The sequence below is a fragment of the Arachis ipaensis genome, chromosome B9, assembly GCF_059453495.1.
Source record: "Arachis ipaensis isolate K30076 ecotype BB chromosome B9, ASM5945349v1, whole genome shotgun sequence".
In the NCBI taxonomy this organism is placed as follows: Eukaryota; Viridiplantae; Streptophyta; class Magnoliopsida; order Fabales; family Fabaceae; genus Arachis; species Arachis ipaensis.
In genome coordinates this window covers 46,108,607-46,126,650 of record NC_142444.1, presented here as the reverse complement: position 1 = coordinate 46,126,650, position 18,044 = coordinate 46,108,607, and the positions used below count along the sequence as shown (strand labels likewise).

The 18,044-nt window shown below is 36.1% G+C and overlaps 1 protein-coding gene across 1 annotated transcript; it reads right to left on the bottom strand.

The window, feature by feature from the left end:
* Positions 1-4,251: 4,251 nt before the first annotated feature.
* On the bottom strand, positions 4,252-4,794 carry LOC148544524 (uncharacterized). The gene has a single exon (XM_088498950.1). The coding sequence runs from the start codon at positions 4,792-4,794 to the stop codon at positions 4,252-4,254; it is 543 nt and encodes a 180-aa protein (XP_088355076.1).
* Positions 4,795-18,044: the final 13,250 nt, after the last annotated feature.

Sequence of the window (18,044 nt, the reverse complement as noted above, 5' to 3'; positions counted from 1 at the left end):
ATTCTTTTGAATAAATAATAAATGTGAAATTAGTTATTTATGTACATATTTGATAATATCAATAATATAAGTTTTTATAAAGTTTTTAACATTAATAATAACTATATATTAAACGTTAGTAAAATATTTTTAGGTGATTTTCTATTCCAAAAAATCTTTAAATAATATTTATTTATGTGTTATATCATTTATGTTATTGTTATATTAACTATAAATATATAACTCAACTATTTAAAAATCTAAGAAAACAAATAAAAATTTAATAGATAATAATATTTTAAACTATAAGTGATGAATAACAATTCATTAAAACGTAATTAAACCCACAACTTAGTAATTAAGTATCATATATCTCATTTTAATTTCAGATTATCTACTCTTTCTCCTTCCTGTGTGAGTCTTAGGTAAAAAAGCAAATACTAGCTATCAAGAATTTGTTTCTTTTACTTGTATTTTTTCTTAACATTTTATGTTTTATTTGGAAAATAAATACAATTTCAATGTATAAAGGTCCAATTTAATTTAAAGGGTCATAAAATTCCCCCCCCCCCCCCTTCTTTCTCTAAATGGATAAAACGTTCAACAAACTTGGTTACAATTTCAAACAACATACCTTCCATGTGCACCACTGCGTAGAGAAACAAATCGGTAGATATTTAAGGAGATGCACTAATTCTAAATTTCTTTCTTTATTTGTTATTCAATATATAGCCTTTTTTTATTTAAATATGTATAAAAAAATGATTAATATTCAGAATGTACATAAATAAAAAGTTGGAACAAAATGTGTATGACTATCTTAAAAACAGCACATACAAAATAAAATTACACTCCATTTTAATTAAGGATGGTGCACACAGAATGGTGTTTCCATTCAACTAATTTTCTATTCAAATTATTTATCTATTTCATATATTATTTCGAAATCTTAATAATGATAATTAACATAAAAATCTCGTTTATGACGATTGGTTTTTTTCCAAATAGTGATTGGCCTGGTTTTGGTGTCAATTCTATCGTCAATATGACTCATGAATTATTGGGAGTTAGATGGTAAGAACTACTTATAACGGTACGGTTCAATTTGTATGAGTTAATCAATAATTAATAACAAGTTCATCCTTTAATTAGGAGTGACAATATAGTGAGTAAAGGTGAGTTTTTGTCTTATCTAATTCTGTTTTAATCTACAATCATTCGTATAGAAATTATTTCATTTCTGTTTATAATAGTAAAAAGTTAAACTCTAATTTATTTATGGGGTCTATTCTATTTTTATTCACTCCTATAATTATTAAAATTTAACAAATAAAATTAAATTTTAAAATTTATATAACCATCATCACACATACATAATATAAATTAAAATAAAAACTTACATATGATATAATACTATTAATAATTTTATATATATTACATATTATATATATATACCGAGACGAGTATTATCTAAACCTAACTCTACAGGCTAGGCTAAGCCAAGCTTTGCTCTTAACAGGCCTGATCTGTCATGTAGTTGATTGACCTGAGCTTGGCTTGCAGCATGCTATAAGCTTTTTTTAAAGTACTAAGTCTGGCCTATTATTTAGCCTGGTCTAGCCTGAAGCCTGTTAAAAGGCCTGCAAAATTTTTTTTTTACAAAAATAAAAATATTATTTAAAAAAAATATTTTTTAATAAACATATTTATATGTAAAATATCATATTTAATATTTATAAGAATTTTTAAATTTTAAAGTATTTAAAATATACAAAATTATTTATAATTAAATATAATAAATTTAAAATATTTTATAATTTTGTTAATAATAAAAAATTATTTATATATATAATTATGTATTAACAGGTTCAGACAGGTTAATAAGACTAATTAGTGAGACTGAATTTGGCATAATAAAACTTTTATAAGAATTTGAATCTATATCTATTTTATAACAGATCAGATTAAACCAGATCAAACACAAACCAAATTACAAGTCTCTGTCCACTAAAAGTCTACCCCACACTAAAATAAATAATTATTTATCCTAAACAGATAAGAATAAAATGAGTACTCACATATTCGAATAGTGTTATGATCCCTGTTTTTAATTCAAAGTTTTCCAACTGCTTTTCTGACCTTCATCAATTGTTTTCTCGAAACATGAATCCGATCGGGGCTTAAAGTTTGATGTTATTACAATGAATAATGTCTCCAAAGTTTAAAATAATAAAAGAAAAGGATACATTATTATACTAACTATTGGTACAATAGTTTCTTTTAATTTGTGTTGTTACCTGACATATGAGTTGAGAGACTAACAGAATAAAACCTTTAATGCCTTCCCTATATCCCAAAAAAGTGCACTTCCTTGCCCTTGGGTCAAGTTTTTTTCTCCTTGCCATAATGGTGTTAGCATATGCTAAACACCCAAAGACTTTCAACTGTGATATAGGGGGCAAGGAATGGTGCAAAATCTGGTAGGGTGACTGATTTTTTAAGAAAATAGATGGCAGCCTATTTATCAAGTGAATTGCATGTGCAGTGGCATAATTCCAGTAGCACTTAGGAATGTTTGAGTGAAATAAGAGGGCCCGGTTACAGCAAGAACATGTTGGTGTTTCCTCTCAACAATACCATTTTGTTGAGGGGTCTCAACACATGTTCTTTGATGAATTATGCCACTGGATGCATAGTAATCTGGCATTAAAAATTCTGGTCCATTGTCAGTTCTCACCTTTTTTACAGTTTGATTGAATTATGTTTTAGCGAAGTTGACAAAAGATTTTAACAAATTTGTGGCTTCTGATTTAGCTTTCATGAAATACAACCAAGTGTACCTAGACTTGTCATCCACTATTGTTAAAACATACCTGTGACCCCCTGTGGACAAAATAGACAAAGGTCCCCATATATCTACATGAATGAGTTCTAGGCAATATGATGCAATCTTATTACTTGCTGCAAATGGCAGCTTTCTTTGCTTTGCCAAGTGGCAAGCGTTGCAGGGTAACATCTCAGTGTCATTACAAGTAGTGAAATGATAAATTTTTTGTATTGATTTCAAGCTATTTAATGATGGATGCCCTAACCTACAATGCCAAAGACTTCTATCCTGAGTGCCTTGAATGCTCATGATGTATGGTGCAGAATTTGTATGCAATGAATGTTCCTTATTGAGTGTGTAGAGGCCTCCAACAATCTCAGCTTTGCCAATCATCCTCAAGGAGCTGCAGTCCTATATCTCACACAATTTTTTAGAAAAGTTCATAGTGCAATGTAGTGTGGCTGTAAGCTTGGATACTGAAATTAGCCTGAAATTGAATGAAGGAATGTATAATGCATTTTTCAAATACAATTTTTCAGAAAATATAATAGTTCCAATTATACTGCTTGTAGTGTAAGAACCATAGTTTCACAATAATTGGATCTATTTGTTGATAGCTTTGAAAATCATCCAAGGTATATGATACGTGATCTGTAGCACCCGTATCGATTACCCAGCATTTGCACTTTTGTTTTGAAATGTTTAGGGCTTTAACACTTGTTTTGAAATGCAAAACATGCACCAAATTACCTTGATGAGGTGGTGATTGCTGTGAAGTCACAATTTGGCTGGTACTATGAATGTTCCTTAGTTCATGCGTGTGAAGCAATGCCAACAAAGCTTCCTTCTGTTCTGCAGTAAATCCAGAATTGGAAGTCTCGGACTCTCCCAACTGCATACTGAGTTCTCCATTTGCAACCTCAGTATCTGCTGTGGCCATTATGTTTACAGCAGCTTCTCCACCATTCCTTTGCCTCAAGTGTGGTGGAAGGCCATGCTTTTTATAGCATGTCTCTATGGTGTGTCCCAATTTTTCACAGTGTGAACACTGTATTCTTTCTTGTTGTCTTCCTCGACCACCTCTCCCTCCAGCTTGTTGCTTACCTCCTCTACCTCTTCCTCTCCCTCTATTCTGACTGAAGTCCATAGTGTTTGAGAAAGTTGCAGAGTATGCCACGAGTCTATCAGTTGAGATAGGTTCCAAGCTATGTTGCTGTCTTTCCTGCTGAGAGAGCATTGAAAGAGCTGTGTGGATATCGGGGAGGGGATCCATGAGCATAATTTGGGACCTTACAGCCGAGTACTGGTCGTTCAAACCCCTCAAGAAACGGGTAACTTGATCCTCAGACTTGTATCTTCTCACAACACCTAAACACACTTGCAATTCTTTCCACATTCACATGAAGGAATCATCCTGAAATTTTCTATGTCTTCCCAAATTGATCTCAATTTAGTGAAATAGGTTGTGACATCCACGTCTCCTTGTTAACTGCATAAAACTCCTCGTGTAATTCTGCCACCCGAAATCTATCACCATGATAATACCTGCATTTTAGGTCATTCCATAGGTCGCTAGCAACGTTCATCCATATTACCGATTGTGAAATGCTAGGGCTTAACGAGAGGTTTATCCAAGCTACGACGTAGGTATTGCATCTTTCCCAAGATTTGAACACACTATCATTTTCATCAGGCTTTGGTAAACTACCATCTATGAATTTCAATTTATTTTTAGATTTCAATGCTAATAACATTGATCTACTCCAAGAGCCATAGTTCTTGCCATCCAGAATAATAGGGATAAGAGGAGTACCGGCGCTCTCAAAAGGATGAAGAAAGTAAGGGTTTGTTGGATCTTGACTCGAATTGGCGCTGTTCCGAGTTAGTTGGGCTTGAATTGACGCGATTTGATTCAGAAGTTCAGTAATTCTTTGTAACTCTACCGCAAAATGTGACGAACCTGAGTTCGCAGCGAATGGTTCTGCCATCTCTCCCCTAATTTTACTGATTTGTGAAATTGGAGTTCTGTGCTCTTCAAATTGATGATTGAGGCACAGAGATCAAGTTTTTCCTTCCTCAATTCCTTGCTTCTTGCACATACTACCCTCTTTGGGTCCACGCTCACCGCACCATGTTGAAGATGTGGTGAAAGTAGCAAGAGAATGTGCAGGTTCAGAGAAAAACAGAGAAGAGAAAGATGGAAATGTGACTTGAATCAAAAAATGGCAAAACTCAACTAACTGTGAGGCATGACAAGCCTTATATACAAGCATAGATATAATGAGTTAAGTTCAACTCATTTGTTAGATTCACGCACACACTATATTATCATACACACGCATAGCAGCTGATAGTGCTCTACTCTAACCACTTTGTGATAAATATCTTCACTAGCTAACTAATTCAGCTATTTAGTAACTAAATGGTTAGTTTGTTAGTCTCTCAACTCATATGTCAGGTAACATGTGTAAATTTTGTATAGACATTTCTTTTTTTTATTTGTCTTGCAATAAATTTTTTTAAAAACCAATGAGTATTGAATTTTAATTTTTTATTATAAAAAATTTAATATTATATTATAAAATTATTAATTTGTTTTAATAACTTAAATTGATAAAAAAAGATTATATCTTTGAGTGCTATTATCATATTGACTATAGAATTTCAATTTCAACCATTGATGATTGCAGCTGCATCTACCCAACTAGTATTACTAATTATTGCAGCTCTAGCAACCTTAATTTTATATTATTGGTTTTCTAGTAGCCACCAACCCACTGATCTGATATGCTTTCTGATCCAATGCGATTCGATCCCATATAGGATCAATGGCACATCTACTTGTAATTTTGATTTGAGATCTTTTTTAAGACTTCTATGATTGAGGGTCTGCAATTTTTGCTTAGCCACCACCTCTTTTAATAATTTCTCTAGCATCAAGATAGAAAAAGCCAACTAACCACACATCGATATTAATTGATTTGTTCAAAAAAGAAAGTTTACAATAAACAAAAATGATACTGCGGCCACTCTGATAAAGATATCAGTAATGTCTTTTTTTAAAGACGTTATGTGTGTCATATTATTATTGGACGAATTATTAAACTGAACAACAAAATATTTTGAATAGACCAAAATAAAATCGATTTATTATAATTATCAGATCCGATTGAATTCAATCGGTTTGTATAATTTGAACCAAATCATATTTAATTTTTTTATCAAAATAATAAATATATCTTTAACTTTTTTATTTTTCAGACATTTAAATCCACAAAATTTTAAAATTACAATTAAATCCTTAAAAAAAAATCTAACCCTAAATCTTTGCTAATCCAATCCCAAGCCAAGCCCATTCTCAATGAATCACCAATCTCTCAATCTGGCCCCAAAGAACCCTAACCCTTAGCAATTAGCATCTCCTTCCTCCTTCATTTCACCTCTCACTCACTATCGGTAACATCCCAATTTTTTGAATCAAGTCATTTTTTTAATAACTAATTAATTAATTAAAATGGTAATGATTTAAGATTTGAATTTAAAATTTAAACGTATCACTACAAAAAAATAGGGTTAAAATGGTGGTTATTTTGGGGAATTACAGCGGTTAGAACCGCCATTATGACCAAAACTGGCGCCTCCAAGAAACGTCGTTATTCTGGGCGCCATTCTGGTTATTACGGCGGTTTTCAGAAAACCGCCGTAATAACCTATGGATAATACGGCGATTTTTTTAGGGTTAAAATGGCGGTTTGTAACCGCCATTATTTCCGGATAAAATGGCGGTTTTTCCTTTGTTCAAAATGGCAGTTGTAACCGCCGTTTTTACCAGGATGTTGTGGCATCACTTCTGTTTAAAATGGCGGCTGGAAACCGCCGTTTTTACCATTATAACCACCATTTTTACCAGGTTATAATGGCATCTTTTGTGTTAAAATGGCAGTTTCTAGCCGCCGTTTTTACCAGGTTATAATGGCATCTTTTGTGTTTAAAATGGCAGTTTTTAACCACCGTTTGTACCTAATTATGATGACAATTTTATGCTTTTTAAAATAAGATTGAAACTACCAATTTAAAGTGATATTTTCGAAACTCATTTAAAAATCTCGTAATAACCAGAAGGCATAATCATAAATCAAACATCATAAGATGATTTTTAATTCGTACATGATCCAAAAGTCATAATCCAAGTCATAATTGAAATATCATAATCCAAAAATAAAGTATCAAAGGAACAAATAATTGGAACAAATAATTGGGAGTTTTGAAAGTAAGGAACAAATAATTTAAATGACAAATAAAATAAATAAATAACTGTAAAATAAACTCTTGGCAAGGTATGCGAAATTGGAAGTCCTATCCTAGTTGTCCTTATCAATGGTGATGAGAATTGAGTTTTAATCCCACTTAGTTAGCCTTTGCTAAAGCAAAGGAAGGTCAAGTGGACCAATTAGTTTGATCCTTAGGTCCTAGTCAATTCCTAAGAAAGGACTGGAGTTTATTGAAGTTCAATTCAATTAGCACAGACAAAAATTATCAATCACGTTGATTTTGATAACTCAAGAGTTGCCAATTAATCAACCAAAGCCAAGAGGAAGAAAATACAAATTATCAATGTAAATAAAGGAAAGCAATCATAATTCTGAAATACCTCAAATTATATTAAATAGAAAATCAAATCTAAACATGAATGGTTCATAAGCCAATTTGGCAACAAAAGTAATTAAAGGAAAGCATTAAAATATCTGAAAATAAAAGAGGAATATAAAGCAAAAGGAATATTGAACCTGATAAAGAGTCGGAATACTAAATTGAAATAACAAGAAATCCTAATCATAAAACCTAAGAGAGAGGAGAGAACCTCTCTCTCTAAAAACTACATCTAAACTATGAAAAGTAAATAATTGGAGACCTCCCCCTGAATGGATGCATTTCCCCACTTCATAACCTCCAATCTGTGCTTTCTGGACTTGGATCTGGGCCAAAAAGGGTTTTAGAAATCGCTGGGAGTATTTTCTGTAATTTCTGGTGCGTGGCGCCTGTCACGCGTCCGCGTGGGTCACGCGGTCGCATCATCTGGAGTTTTCCTTATCACACATTCGCTTTGGTCACACGTACACGTCATCTGTGTTCTGCTCATGGCGTGCGTCCACGTCAGTCATGCGTTCGCGTCGCTACCAGTTTCTTCAAAAACTCCATTTTGTGCTTTCCTTCCATTTTTGTATGTTTCCTTTCCATCCTTTAAGTCATTCCTGCCTTAGAAGATCTGAAACTACTCAACACACAAATCACGGCATCGAATGGAGATAAAAGGTAATTAAAATAAATAATTTCAAAGCATAGGAAACATGTATTTCCCATATATCACATAATAAGGAAAGGAAAGTAAAACCATGCAATTTTCATGAATAAGTGGGTGAAGGATTGAATAAATCTCTTGAATTGAGCACAATATATATCATAAAATATGGGTTTATCAACCTCCCCACACTTAAACAATAGCATGTCCTCATGCTAAGTCCAAGATAAAGAATAAGGTAAGGTTAAAGTGGTGGAATCTCATGCAATGCAATCTATCCTAAATGCAAACTACCTAAATGAATCATGCAATTCTAATTGTTATTCATTTGTATATAAAACTCACATGAAGTTAAATTAATTCACATTCTCAAGGAATCATATAGGCATAGCCAACCTTAGATAATGTTAAAGCACTTTTACAATTAAGATGGGTAAAAAAATATTTTTCGAACTTGCAAGACAATTAACAATTCAAGCAGAGATATATGGTGATGAGCTATTGAACCCTCACTGGATTTTATGTTTACTCTCTAGTCACTCAGTGTTTATTGGGTTAATCACTCTATTCTTCTTTTTATCCTTACTTTCTATAACTTTGTTCTTCATCTAACCAATCAACAATTATAGAATACAGACATACAAAAATCATGAGGTCTTTTTCAAGGTTGTAATGGGGTCAAGGTAAAGGTAAGGGTATATGTATAAGGCTAAGTGAGCTAATAAGTGAATCCTTGATTAGTTTAAGATCTCACCTAACATACATATTTTGTGATTCAAAGTTTCTTTACCTATTTGCCAAACTTTTCTCACTTTGTATTGCAAGCTCATGCATTAACTTAAATTTTATCCCATGTGCATTGATTCTTTTTATTTTGCAATTGGGGAATTTTTGTATCCCCTTAAAAAATTTTTTTTAATGCACATGGTAATTCAATTGTTTTGATTTCACATGATCATGCTTCCCAAATTGAGATATATTTTGAAATATCTTTATTCTTTTTAACTTTCTACCTTTGTTTCTATCATCCATGTTCCCATTAAGTTCCCCACACTTAAACAATACACAATTTCTATCTTAAGCTAACCAAGGATTCAACTTGGGATTTTTATTTTATTTTTCTGCTTAAGGTTAGTAATGTAGTTTATAGAATAAGAGGGGATTAAAAAGCTCAAAGGATCCAACAAGGGTGATTTAAAGGGTAGGCTTATGTGGGATAAGTGAGCTAAACAAGTAACGGCCTCAATCATCTCTTAGTATGTATCTATTCTCTATAATTGGACATATAGACTAAAACAAAGTAAAGAACACCAGAATAAAAAAAAGAACGGCAAAAACACAGGAATAAAAATTATGGTTTGAATGTAACCATACAATTAAGCTCAAAACTCACAGGATGTGTTCTCTAGCTCAAAAATCATATATCAGTTATATATGTCATGCAGTAGAAATTAAGAGTTCCCATTATTCTCAATGTAAAATTTTTTTTTTTTGGTGGCTTTAAAGTTTTAGTGTTCCTCCTTGATGAAATGTTGTTAACTAACTAACATGTTATGTTCTATATACAAGGTGTGTTGATTGTTTTTTATTATGTTAAAGTCTCTAGTTTACTTCCTTTTTATTTTCAATTTAAACCAAACTATCATATGCTAGAAGGGTAAACTATACTAATTAATCCACATTTTCTATAACTAATAAGTTTAGAATTGCAACTAAACTAAATGGCTAAAATATAAACTTAAAGTGCAAAATACAAAAATAAAAGAAAAACACATGAAAAGAACAATGTATAAGTACTGAAAAAAATGAAAATAAAGATAAAAATACAGAAAAATAACCAAAATAAGATAAAAGAGTCTGTAGTGGTTCACCAAAAAGATACACCAGAGATGGCGACCTCCCCACACTTAAAATAAAGCATCGTCCCCGATGCTCACTCAAGCCGGGTGTGAAGGAGTGTCATCACTGGAAGGATGGGCTGCTGGAGTCTCAGTGGTGGCCTGAGGATCTGCGGACTGGATGAGGGTAGGAGGATCTGTCTGCTGCAGTGGAGGCTCTGACTGAATAGGAATCTTGGGATCTGTGGCCTGTATCTGGTGTGGCTCCTCCTGCTGTGGCGCAGCCTGCTCCGAGCCTGCCTGTGCAGCCTGGGTGGGTGTCTCCTCCTCGTGATCGTCCTCCTCTACCTCAGATGTATCAGAAGGGGTGTCAGGCTCGGAGGAGATGTCACCGCCGGATCGGATCATCAACTTGAGGTGCTCATAGCGTCGCTTGTTGCGACGCTCCATACGGTCCAAGTGGGCAAAGAGTCGTTGCACCAAATGGTAAATAGGCTCAAGAGCAGCTGGGGGTGCAGTGGGTGGGGCTGGTGCAGCAGTGGAAGAAGAGGGGGCAGCTGAAGGTGTGGCTGTCTCATCAGAAGCAGTAAGGAATGGAGGTCTGTAGCCTAAAGCCAAAAAGTTCCTGCTGTGAGGAATGATCTTCTTGCAGTTCGCAGCAGGTGGCTTCTCATCAGCATCCTCCCAAGGCACGTCAGCTCGACGGCCTAGCTGGGTGACCAGGTAAGGGAAAGGGAGGGTGCCTCTGACATGGACCCTGGCCATATAGTGCCGGATGAAACGAGGTAGATACAGGTCCTTACCCTCCAGCACACACCATAGAAGGATGATCATAGTGGCAGGCAGCTCTGTCTCATGAGTGCTCGGCATAATAAAGTTTCTCAGTTATCTGGTGCCAGAGCTGAGCCTCATCATTCAAGTATATCCGCTCTATTCCTTTAGGCATGGTGGTGTTCTTACCCATGACCCATGGGACAGTAGGGTCAAGGGCTATCCTCTCCTTGACAGCATCCCAGTCAAATCGCATAAAGCGCATGTCCTCTTCAGCCTTTTGGTAACCATCTGGCTGATCAGACTTAGGCTAAAGGTGCAGAATATCCTCAATGGCTTTCTCAGTTACCAATATATGTTTCCCTCTGAGGTGCACTGCATCCAGGGAGGTCTTGAAATAGTTGTAGTAAAACTCTCTTACCCAGGAAGCATTGACCTCAGTCAAATTTCTCTCCAAGAAGAACCAGCCTCTTTGTTTGATCTGATCGGAGGTGTACTGCTGTAGTTCTTCTGGAATTTTCAAAGTCCTCTCCAGGTACAGATTTCTGGAGGTAGCAAATACTGGATACTTCAGCTCACAGTATCGGTTTGTAAACTTAATTGGATTATTGGCAGGGAGGAGCTGGTCAGCCTTCTCCTGCGGGATAAAGTACTTTTCCCGCTAGGAGTCATCATGCATAAGCTCTAGGAGAGACATAGAGGATTCACCTCTTTTCCGTTTGCCAGTTATTGCCTTGCCTTTTCCTTTATGCTGAGGGTCAGACATCCTGAAAAATAGAAATCTAAGATATAATAAAAGCAGGAAAACAGGTAGCCAGATAACAAGATAAGCACAAAGTGGCAAAGGAGCAGTAGAATTTTGAAATGAGTTGAATAATTGTGCATTTTAGATTGTTTCGGAGTTAAAAAGCTGAGATGAGAAATTACAATCTAAAATGTATTATAAGGGGAATACTTGTTAATTGGGAGCAATAATAATCATACCATGAGTTAAAAATTGAAAGAGTTAGTCAAAAAGCAGAGGGGGAAGTTAGAAAGTTAAAAGTGGTTAAACTTGAAAAAGAGGTTAGAAAGCGAAAATCAGTGAGTTAGTAAAAAAATCAGAGTAAGTGGCATGATGATTGGTTTCTAAGTAACAAGAATTTCACAATTTTAAGCAACAGACAACTCATATTCAAGTAAGGAAATCAAGTTGTTGATGATTCATATAGATATAGAAATAGCGAAAAGTGAAATCTAATCATCAATAATGTGATTTATTAACCGGGAAAAATAGATGAATGGAATGTTGGCCCGTACATTCATGAATTTGTTTGGTAAAAGCTGAGGAGTGCCAAATTCAAATTGCCAAAACCAAAACAAGAATGAATATCAAAATAATTTACAGAAAGTTAGGCAGCATTTCGGCTAAAATTGGATGTTCTCGGGTAATAAACAGCAAGCAGAATAGTTCATATAAATTAAAGTAAAGCTACAATTATATATACGGAATATGAATCATGAAAAAGCAGTGTAAAAAGTATCATGAAACAGGAAAGAACAGCATATGAACAGTACTAACATCACAGCAACAGCAGAATTGCGAAAATGATAAAACAAGTAGCAAGAACAGCGCAATTAAACAGGCCTAAATCCACTAACCACATCCTATCTACCTAACCACCTCGAATCAACTACAATATACATCTCTAACTATCTTAAATTTAAACATAACTGAAAAAATATGCAAATAATTATGAATGAAAGAAAGGTGGCGTTCGGCAGAACCTGGTAGGCGTATGAATGAAGCTAGGGAACAGAGAGATGGCGGGGATGTGGTTGCGGTGGTGCTGGGAGAGGCACGGTGGTGTGGCGGCAGAACAGGGCTGCGCGGTGGTGGTGATGGCTATTTGTGGTGGCAGGGGGTTTCGGGTAGGGTGACTGGTAGAGGGGGTGGTTGAAGAAGAATAGGGGTAAGGTTGGTGGTGGTGGAAGGCGCGGTGGCGATGGCGCGGTGGTGGTGGTGGTCGCGGAGGGGGTAGTGATGGTGGAGGGAAGAAGATAAGAGAAAGAGAAGAAAGAGAGGGAAGGAAGAAGAGGGGTGGGTGTCGCGGTCGTGGCTGGGTGGTCGGCGCTGGTGCGGTGGTCAAGGGTGGTTGGCGGCGGTGATGGGTGGAGAGGAAGCGGGGAGAGAGAACAGAGGGGGTTGGGGAAGAAGAATGGGGACACGGGGGGGTTAGGGTTTCGCGTCACTGGGGTTAGTGAATTTGAATCCATGCAAACGCGTGGGGCACGCGATTGCGTGGCTAGGGTGGAATGGGGTTGACGCGATCGCGTGGATGACGCGATCGCATGGAATGGGTAAAAGGGTGAATGACGCGGTCACATGAGGCATGCGACCGCGTCACTGGAAATTGTGCTAAACGCACAATTCCAGCGTCGTTTCAGCGCAACTCTCTGTCTCATTTGGGGTGTTGTGCAATCCACGCGACGCGAATGCGTCGCTCACGCTTTCGCGTGGAATGGGTGTTTTGCAAGTGACACGTTCGCGAGATGGACGCGAACGCGTGGGCCCTTTTGTGCTAAATGCACAACATCCGCACGATTCCAGCCCAGATTTCTGGGTGTTGGATTTTTACGCCGATTTCCAGATCACGCGGCCGCGTGATTGACGCGGATGCGTGGGGGTGTTTTTCGCAACTGACGCGAACGCTTTAGCGATGCGATCGCGTCGCACGCCTTCCTTTTTTTTATGCAATTATGCAGTTATGTAGTATGTAATGCTAATGCAAATGCTTACGAATAATATCCAGGTTCAATGAAAATAAAACAATATAAAAATAAACAAAATGAAATAAAATGGAAACACGAATGATCATACCATGGTGGGTTGTCTCTCACCTAGAACTTTTAGTTAAAGTCCTTAAGTTGGACATTGGATGAGCTTTCTGTTATGGCGGCTTATGCTTAAATTCATCTAGAAATCTCCACCAATGTTTGGAATGCCAACAGTCTCCGGGGTCCCAAACTAGACATGTAAAGCTTCTGAGCAGCTTTAAACAGATTCTCAGGCTCCCGGGGTGACGAATGTCAGAATTTTTTCCAGGATCCCAAACTTTTCTTTTAAATCTGCCTTTGTCTTGATCTATATTTTTCCATCCAGGCAGTTTAGAAATTAGATTCTCACTAAGATGACCAAATGTTTTCCGAGATCCATTTGATTGAACATGATACCAATCCGTGCACTTCGAATTGAAGCGTGGAACCTTATTGAACCTTGTGCATCAGCTCTGAGTACGAGCCATTTCCCTTTTACTCTTAAAGCCGCAGAGAGCTCTAAGCTGGCCATCTGTTTCAAGCAAACCATATTCAAGTGAATTCCTCTGTGAATTCCTCCACTTCTTTGCAAAATTCTTCAGCTGCAACATCGTCCTGATCAAAGTCTTCTATGTCTTCCTCATCACTCAAGTCATAAGTTGGAGGTTGAGAAAAATCTACCTCGACATCATCTTTGTATTCACTTGATAAGGTTCTTCAATCTTAGAGAATTCACTTGCGGATGCAAGTTCATTACTAGGAGAACTTGACTTGAGACTATCATCATCAAGGAAACATGCATCTTGGGTTATTCCGTCTAGTTCTTCATGAAATACCTGCTTTGGGGTTTGTGCACTATCCTCCTTAGCATTAATTGTAATGTCCTTGACGGAATTTTTCACAACTCTGGATTCCCATGGAGGTTCAGCATCTCCTAAATCTTCAATCAGTACTTCTTCTTCTTGGATAATTTGAGCTTCCTCCAATTGTTCCAGAACAAAGTTATGCTCATTACTGCCCACTGGGGTTTCTAGTGTCTCCTTCATGCTACGTTCGTCATTAGATTCTCCACATAAAGTTATTGGAGTTCCTTGAGGGTCTAAACGTCTGGAAGATAATTGATGTATTGCTTGCTCCAGCTGATGAAGGGTTGTATGAAGTTGATCTACTGTTTCCTTGAGGCAAACCTGTGATTCTCGAGGTGATGGATTTGGACATGGTACATAGGGAAGTGGTGGTGTTTGGAAGTAATTAGATTGGAATAGGGATAAATAAGGATCGTATGGTGGTGAATGGTGAAGAGGAGCTTGTGAGTGTGGTGGTTCAAAGTTATGTTGAGAGGATGGTCTATAGGCATAGGGTGGGGCTTGTTGGTAGTTACAAGGTTGTCCACCATATCTATCAGCTTGGTATGCATTGTAGAATGGTCCTTGTCCATGATATCTTGGAGGGTGTTGTTGCCTAAAGGGTTGATCAAATCCTCTTGGCTCCATCCATCTTTGATTTCTCTGACCTTGATGCATGTTCCTGCTATAACTTCCGTTCCCTTCAACAATATTAGAACCAAACTCAAAGCAAGAGGGGTGAGAATTCATAGTAGCTAATAATAAAATAAAATAACTGTAAAATAAAATCTTGGCAAGGTATGCGAAATTAGAAGTCCTATCCTAGTTATCCTTATCAATGGTGATGAGAATTGAGTTTTAATCCCACTTAGTTAGCTTTTGCTAAAGCAAAGGAAGGTCAAGTGGACCAATTAGTTTGATCCTCAGGTCCTAGTCAATTTTTAAGAAAGGACTGGAGTTTATTAAAGTTCAATTCAATTAGCAAAGACAACAATTATCAATCACGTTGAGTTTGATAACTCAAGAGTTGCCAATTAATCAACCAAAGCCAAGAGGAAAAAATACAAATTATCAATGTAAATAAAGGAAAGCAATCATAATTCTAAAATACCTCAAATTATATTAAATAGAAAATCAAATCTAAACATGAATGGTTCATAAGCCAATTTGGCAACAAAGTAATTAAAAGAAAAGCATTAAAATATCTGAAAATAAAAGAGGAATATTGAACCTGATAAAGAGTCGGAATACTAAATTGAAATAACAAGAAATCCTAATCCTAAAACCTAAGAGAGAGGAGAGAACCTCTCTCTCTAAAAACTACATCTAAACTATGAAAAGTGAATAATTGGAGACCTCCCCCTGAATGGATGCATTCTCCCACTTCATAACCTCCAATCTGTGCTTTCTGGACTTGGATCTGGGCCAAAAGGGGTTTCAGAAATCGCTGGGAGCATTTTCTGTAATTTCTGGTGCGTGGCATCTGTCACGCGTCCGCGTGGGTCACGCGGTCGCATCATCTGGAGTTTTCCTCATCACGCGTTCACTTCGGTCACGCGTACGCGTCATCTGTGTTCTGCTCATGGCGCGCGTCCGCGTCAGTCACGCGTTCGCGTCGCTGTCTTTTCGCGCTAGGCATGCGGCCGCGTCGTCCATGCGTTCGCGTCGCTACCAGTTTCTTCAAAAACTCCATTTTGTGCTTTCCTTCCATTTTTGTATGTTTCCTTTCCATCCTTTAAGTCATTCCTGCCTTAGAAGATCTGAAACTACTCAACACACAAATCACGGCATCGAATGGAAATAAAAGGTAATTAAAATAAATAATTTCAAAGCATAAGAAACATGTATTTCACATATATCACATAATAAGGAAGGGAAAGTAAAACCATGCAATTTTCATGAATTAGTGGGTGAAGGATTGAATAAATCTCTTGAATTGAGCACAATATATATCATAAAATATGGGTTTATCATGCTTCCTTGTTGCTTGCTCCTGAAGACCTACTTCCTAACTCTTTTAGTGATGGAATCTGACTCTCCTGATCTAATCCTATAACAAAAATATAATTATTATGAGCACAAGAAATGCAAGAAAAAGGCATATATTGATATACATTTTAGGTCTGATTTAATTTATAAGAAAAGCCATATATAAAAGAACACACATTTGTCAAACTTTAGAGACTAAAAAAATATAGTATAAAGTAAAATTAATTTTTTTTTTCAGTAACAACACTCAACACAACTTTAAAAACCTTTTTTGTACACATGACAACTTGAATAGTAAAAAAACAAGAAAATTTTGTTCCAACTTATTGATTTCTGATTTAGTTTTGATCCTTTAAATTTTCTCCATGCAGGGCACAGAAAAGGGATTCTTAATAATCTGTATAAGGACATGGAATCTTATGGTGAATATGAAGATATACAAGTTATGTGGAAAATTATTCAATCTACCTCTCCTCATTATGGCAGCAGCAACAAGGAAAGGAACAATAATAAGTCTTCATATTTGATTCTATGTTTTAGGCCAACTTGAATTTTGAATGCAATCAAGTGATACAAATTTTTTCTAGATGGTCCAAAATAAGAATATGGGTATGGAAGGAGCAGAGAGAAGTAAATAAATAAGGCAAGGTTTCAGAGTTCAATCATGTTTATATATAAAAGATTACTCCTGGTTCATATATTTAAAAGAATGTAACACTCTAACTGCTCTGCCTAGTGCCTAGGGTAGCCCAATTGGAAGGGCCCATTACACTCTTAAATACAACTTTAATTGCACGAGTTTTTTAGAAAGTCAAAATCCTTAATTTAGATTAGGCTCTAAGAGAAAAACACAGTTCAACCCCCATCTCATCATAGAGGAAGATGCAAAATAGGAATCATAAGCAGCATAAGCTAGAACTACTACTAATTATATTAATAATAGGAATCATAAGCAGCAACAAGAAACTATATCAATATTCAACATATTTGTATTCAACAAGAAACTATGAACCTAAGAAAAAAACTGAAGGAGATAAAGCAAAGGAAAAAAAAAAGAGGATAATTGTATTTGTACCTGTGAGATTTGTTGAGTAGGGAACATTCCAGCCAATTGTATTGGAATTTTACCTCCTTCCTTAGAAGCAATATAGGAGACTAGCGCTTGCAATTGCGCTTTAACGGTATCCAACTCTTCTTGCACATTTAGACCAAAAGTAGATGATGTGCCAGCATCATTTAAAGAACCTAAATTCATTTGACTAATTCTTGTAGTGATGTTCTTGAAAGCAATTGTTGGAACATCTCCCATACCTAAACCTCGAACACGACCAGGGTGCTCTTTCCCAAAAACTACTCCAAGAGCATCAAGAGGAGAATTAACAGTTAATTCTTGTGAGTGATGTCCCACATTTGAACCTTACTAACTTCTTTTCCCGTCTCTTCCGTCTAAAATTTAAGAAAAGTAGAAAGACTCGATCAAAAAATAGCAGCCTACTAACTTAGATTAGATATCCAGAAAATTAAGAGATGATGCATGCATTATATTTGAGATAGATTAGATATGCATGCATTAATTGATTACCAATTCAGCCCTTCTTCTTACAATTGATTTAGCACCTGAAGTATGAGGAATTATTTATTTTTTTTTGAATTTCTTGATTCCTCTTACAAAGTTTCTGCAAGTTAAATTTGGACACAAT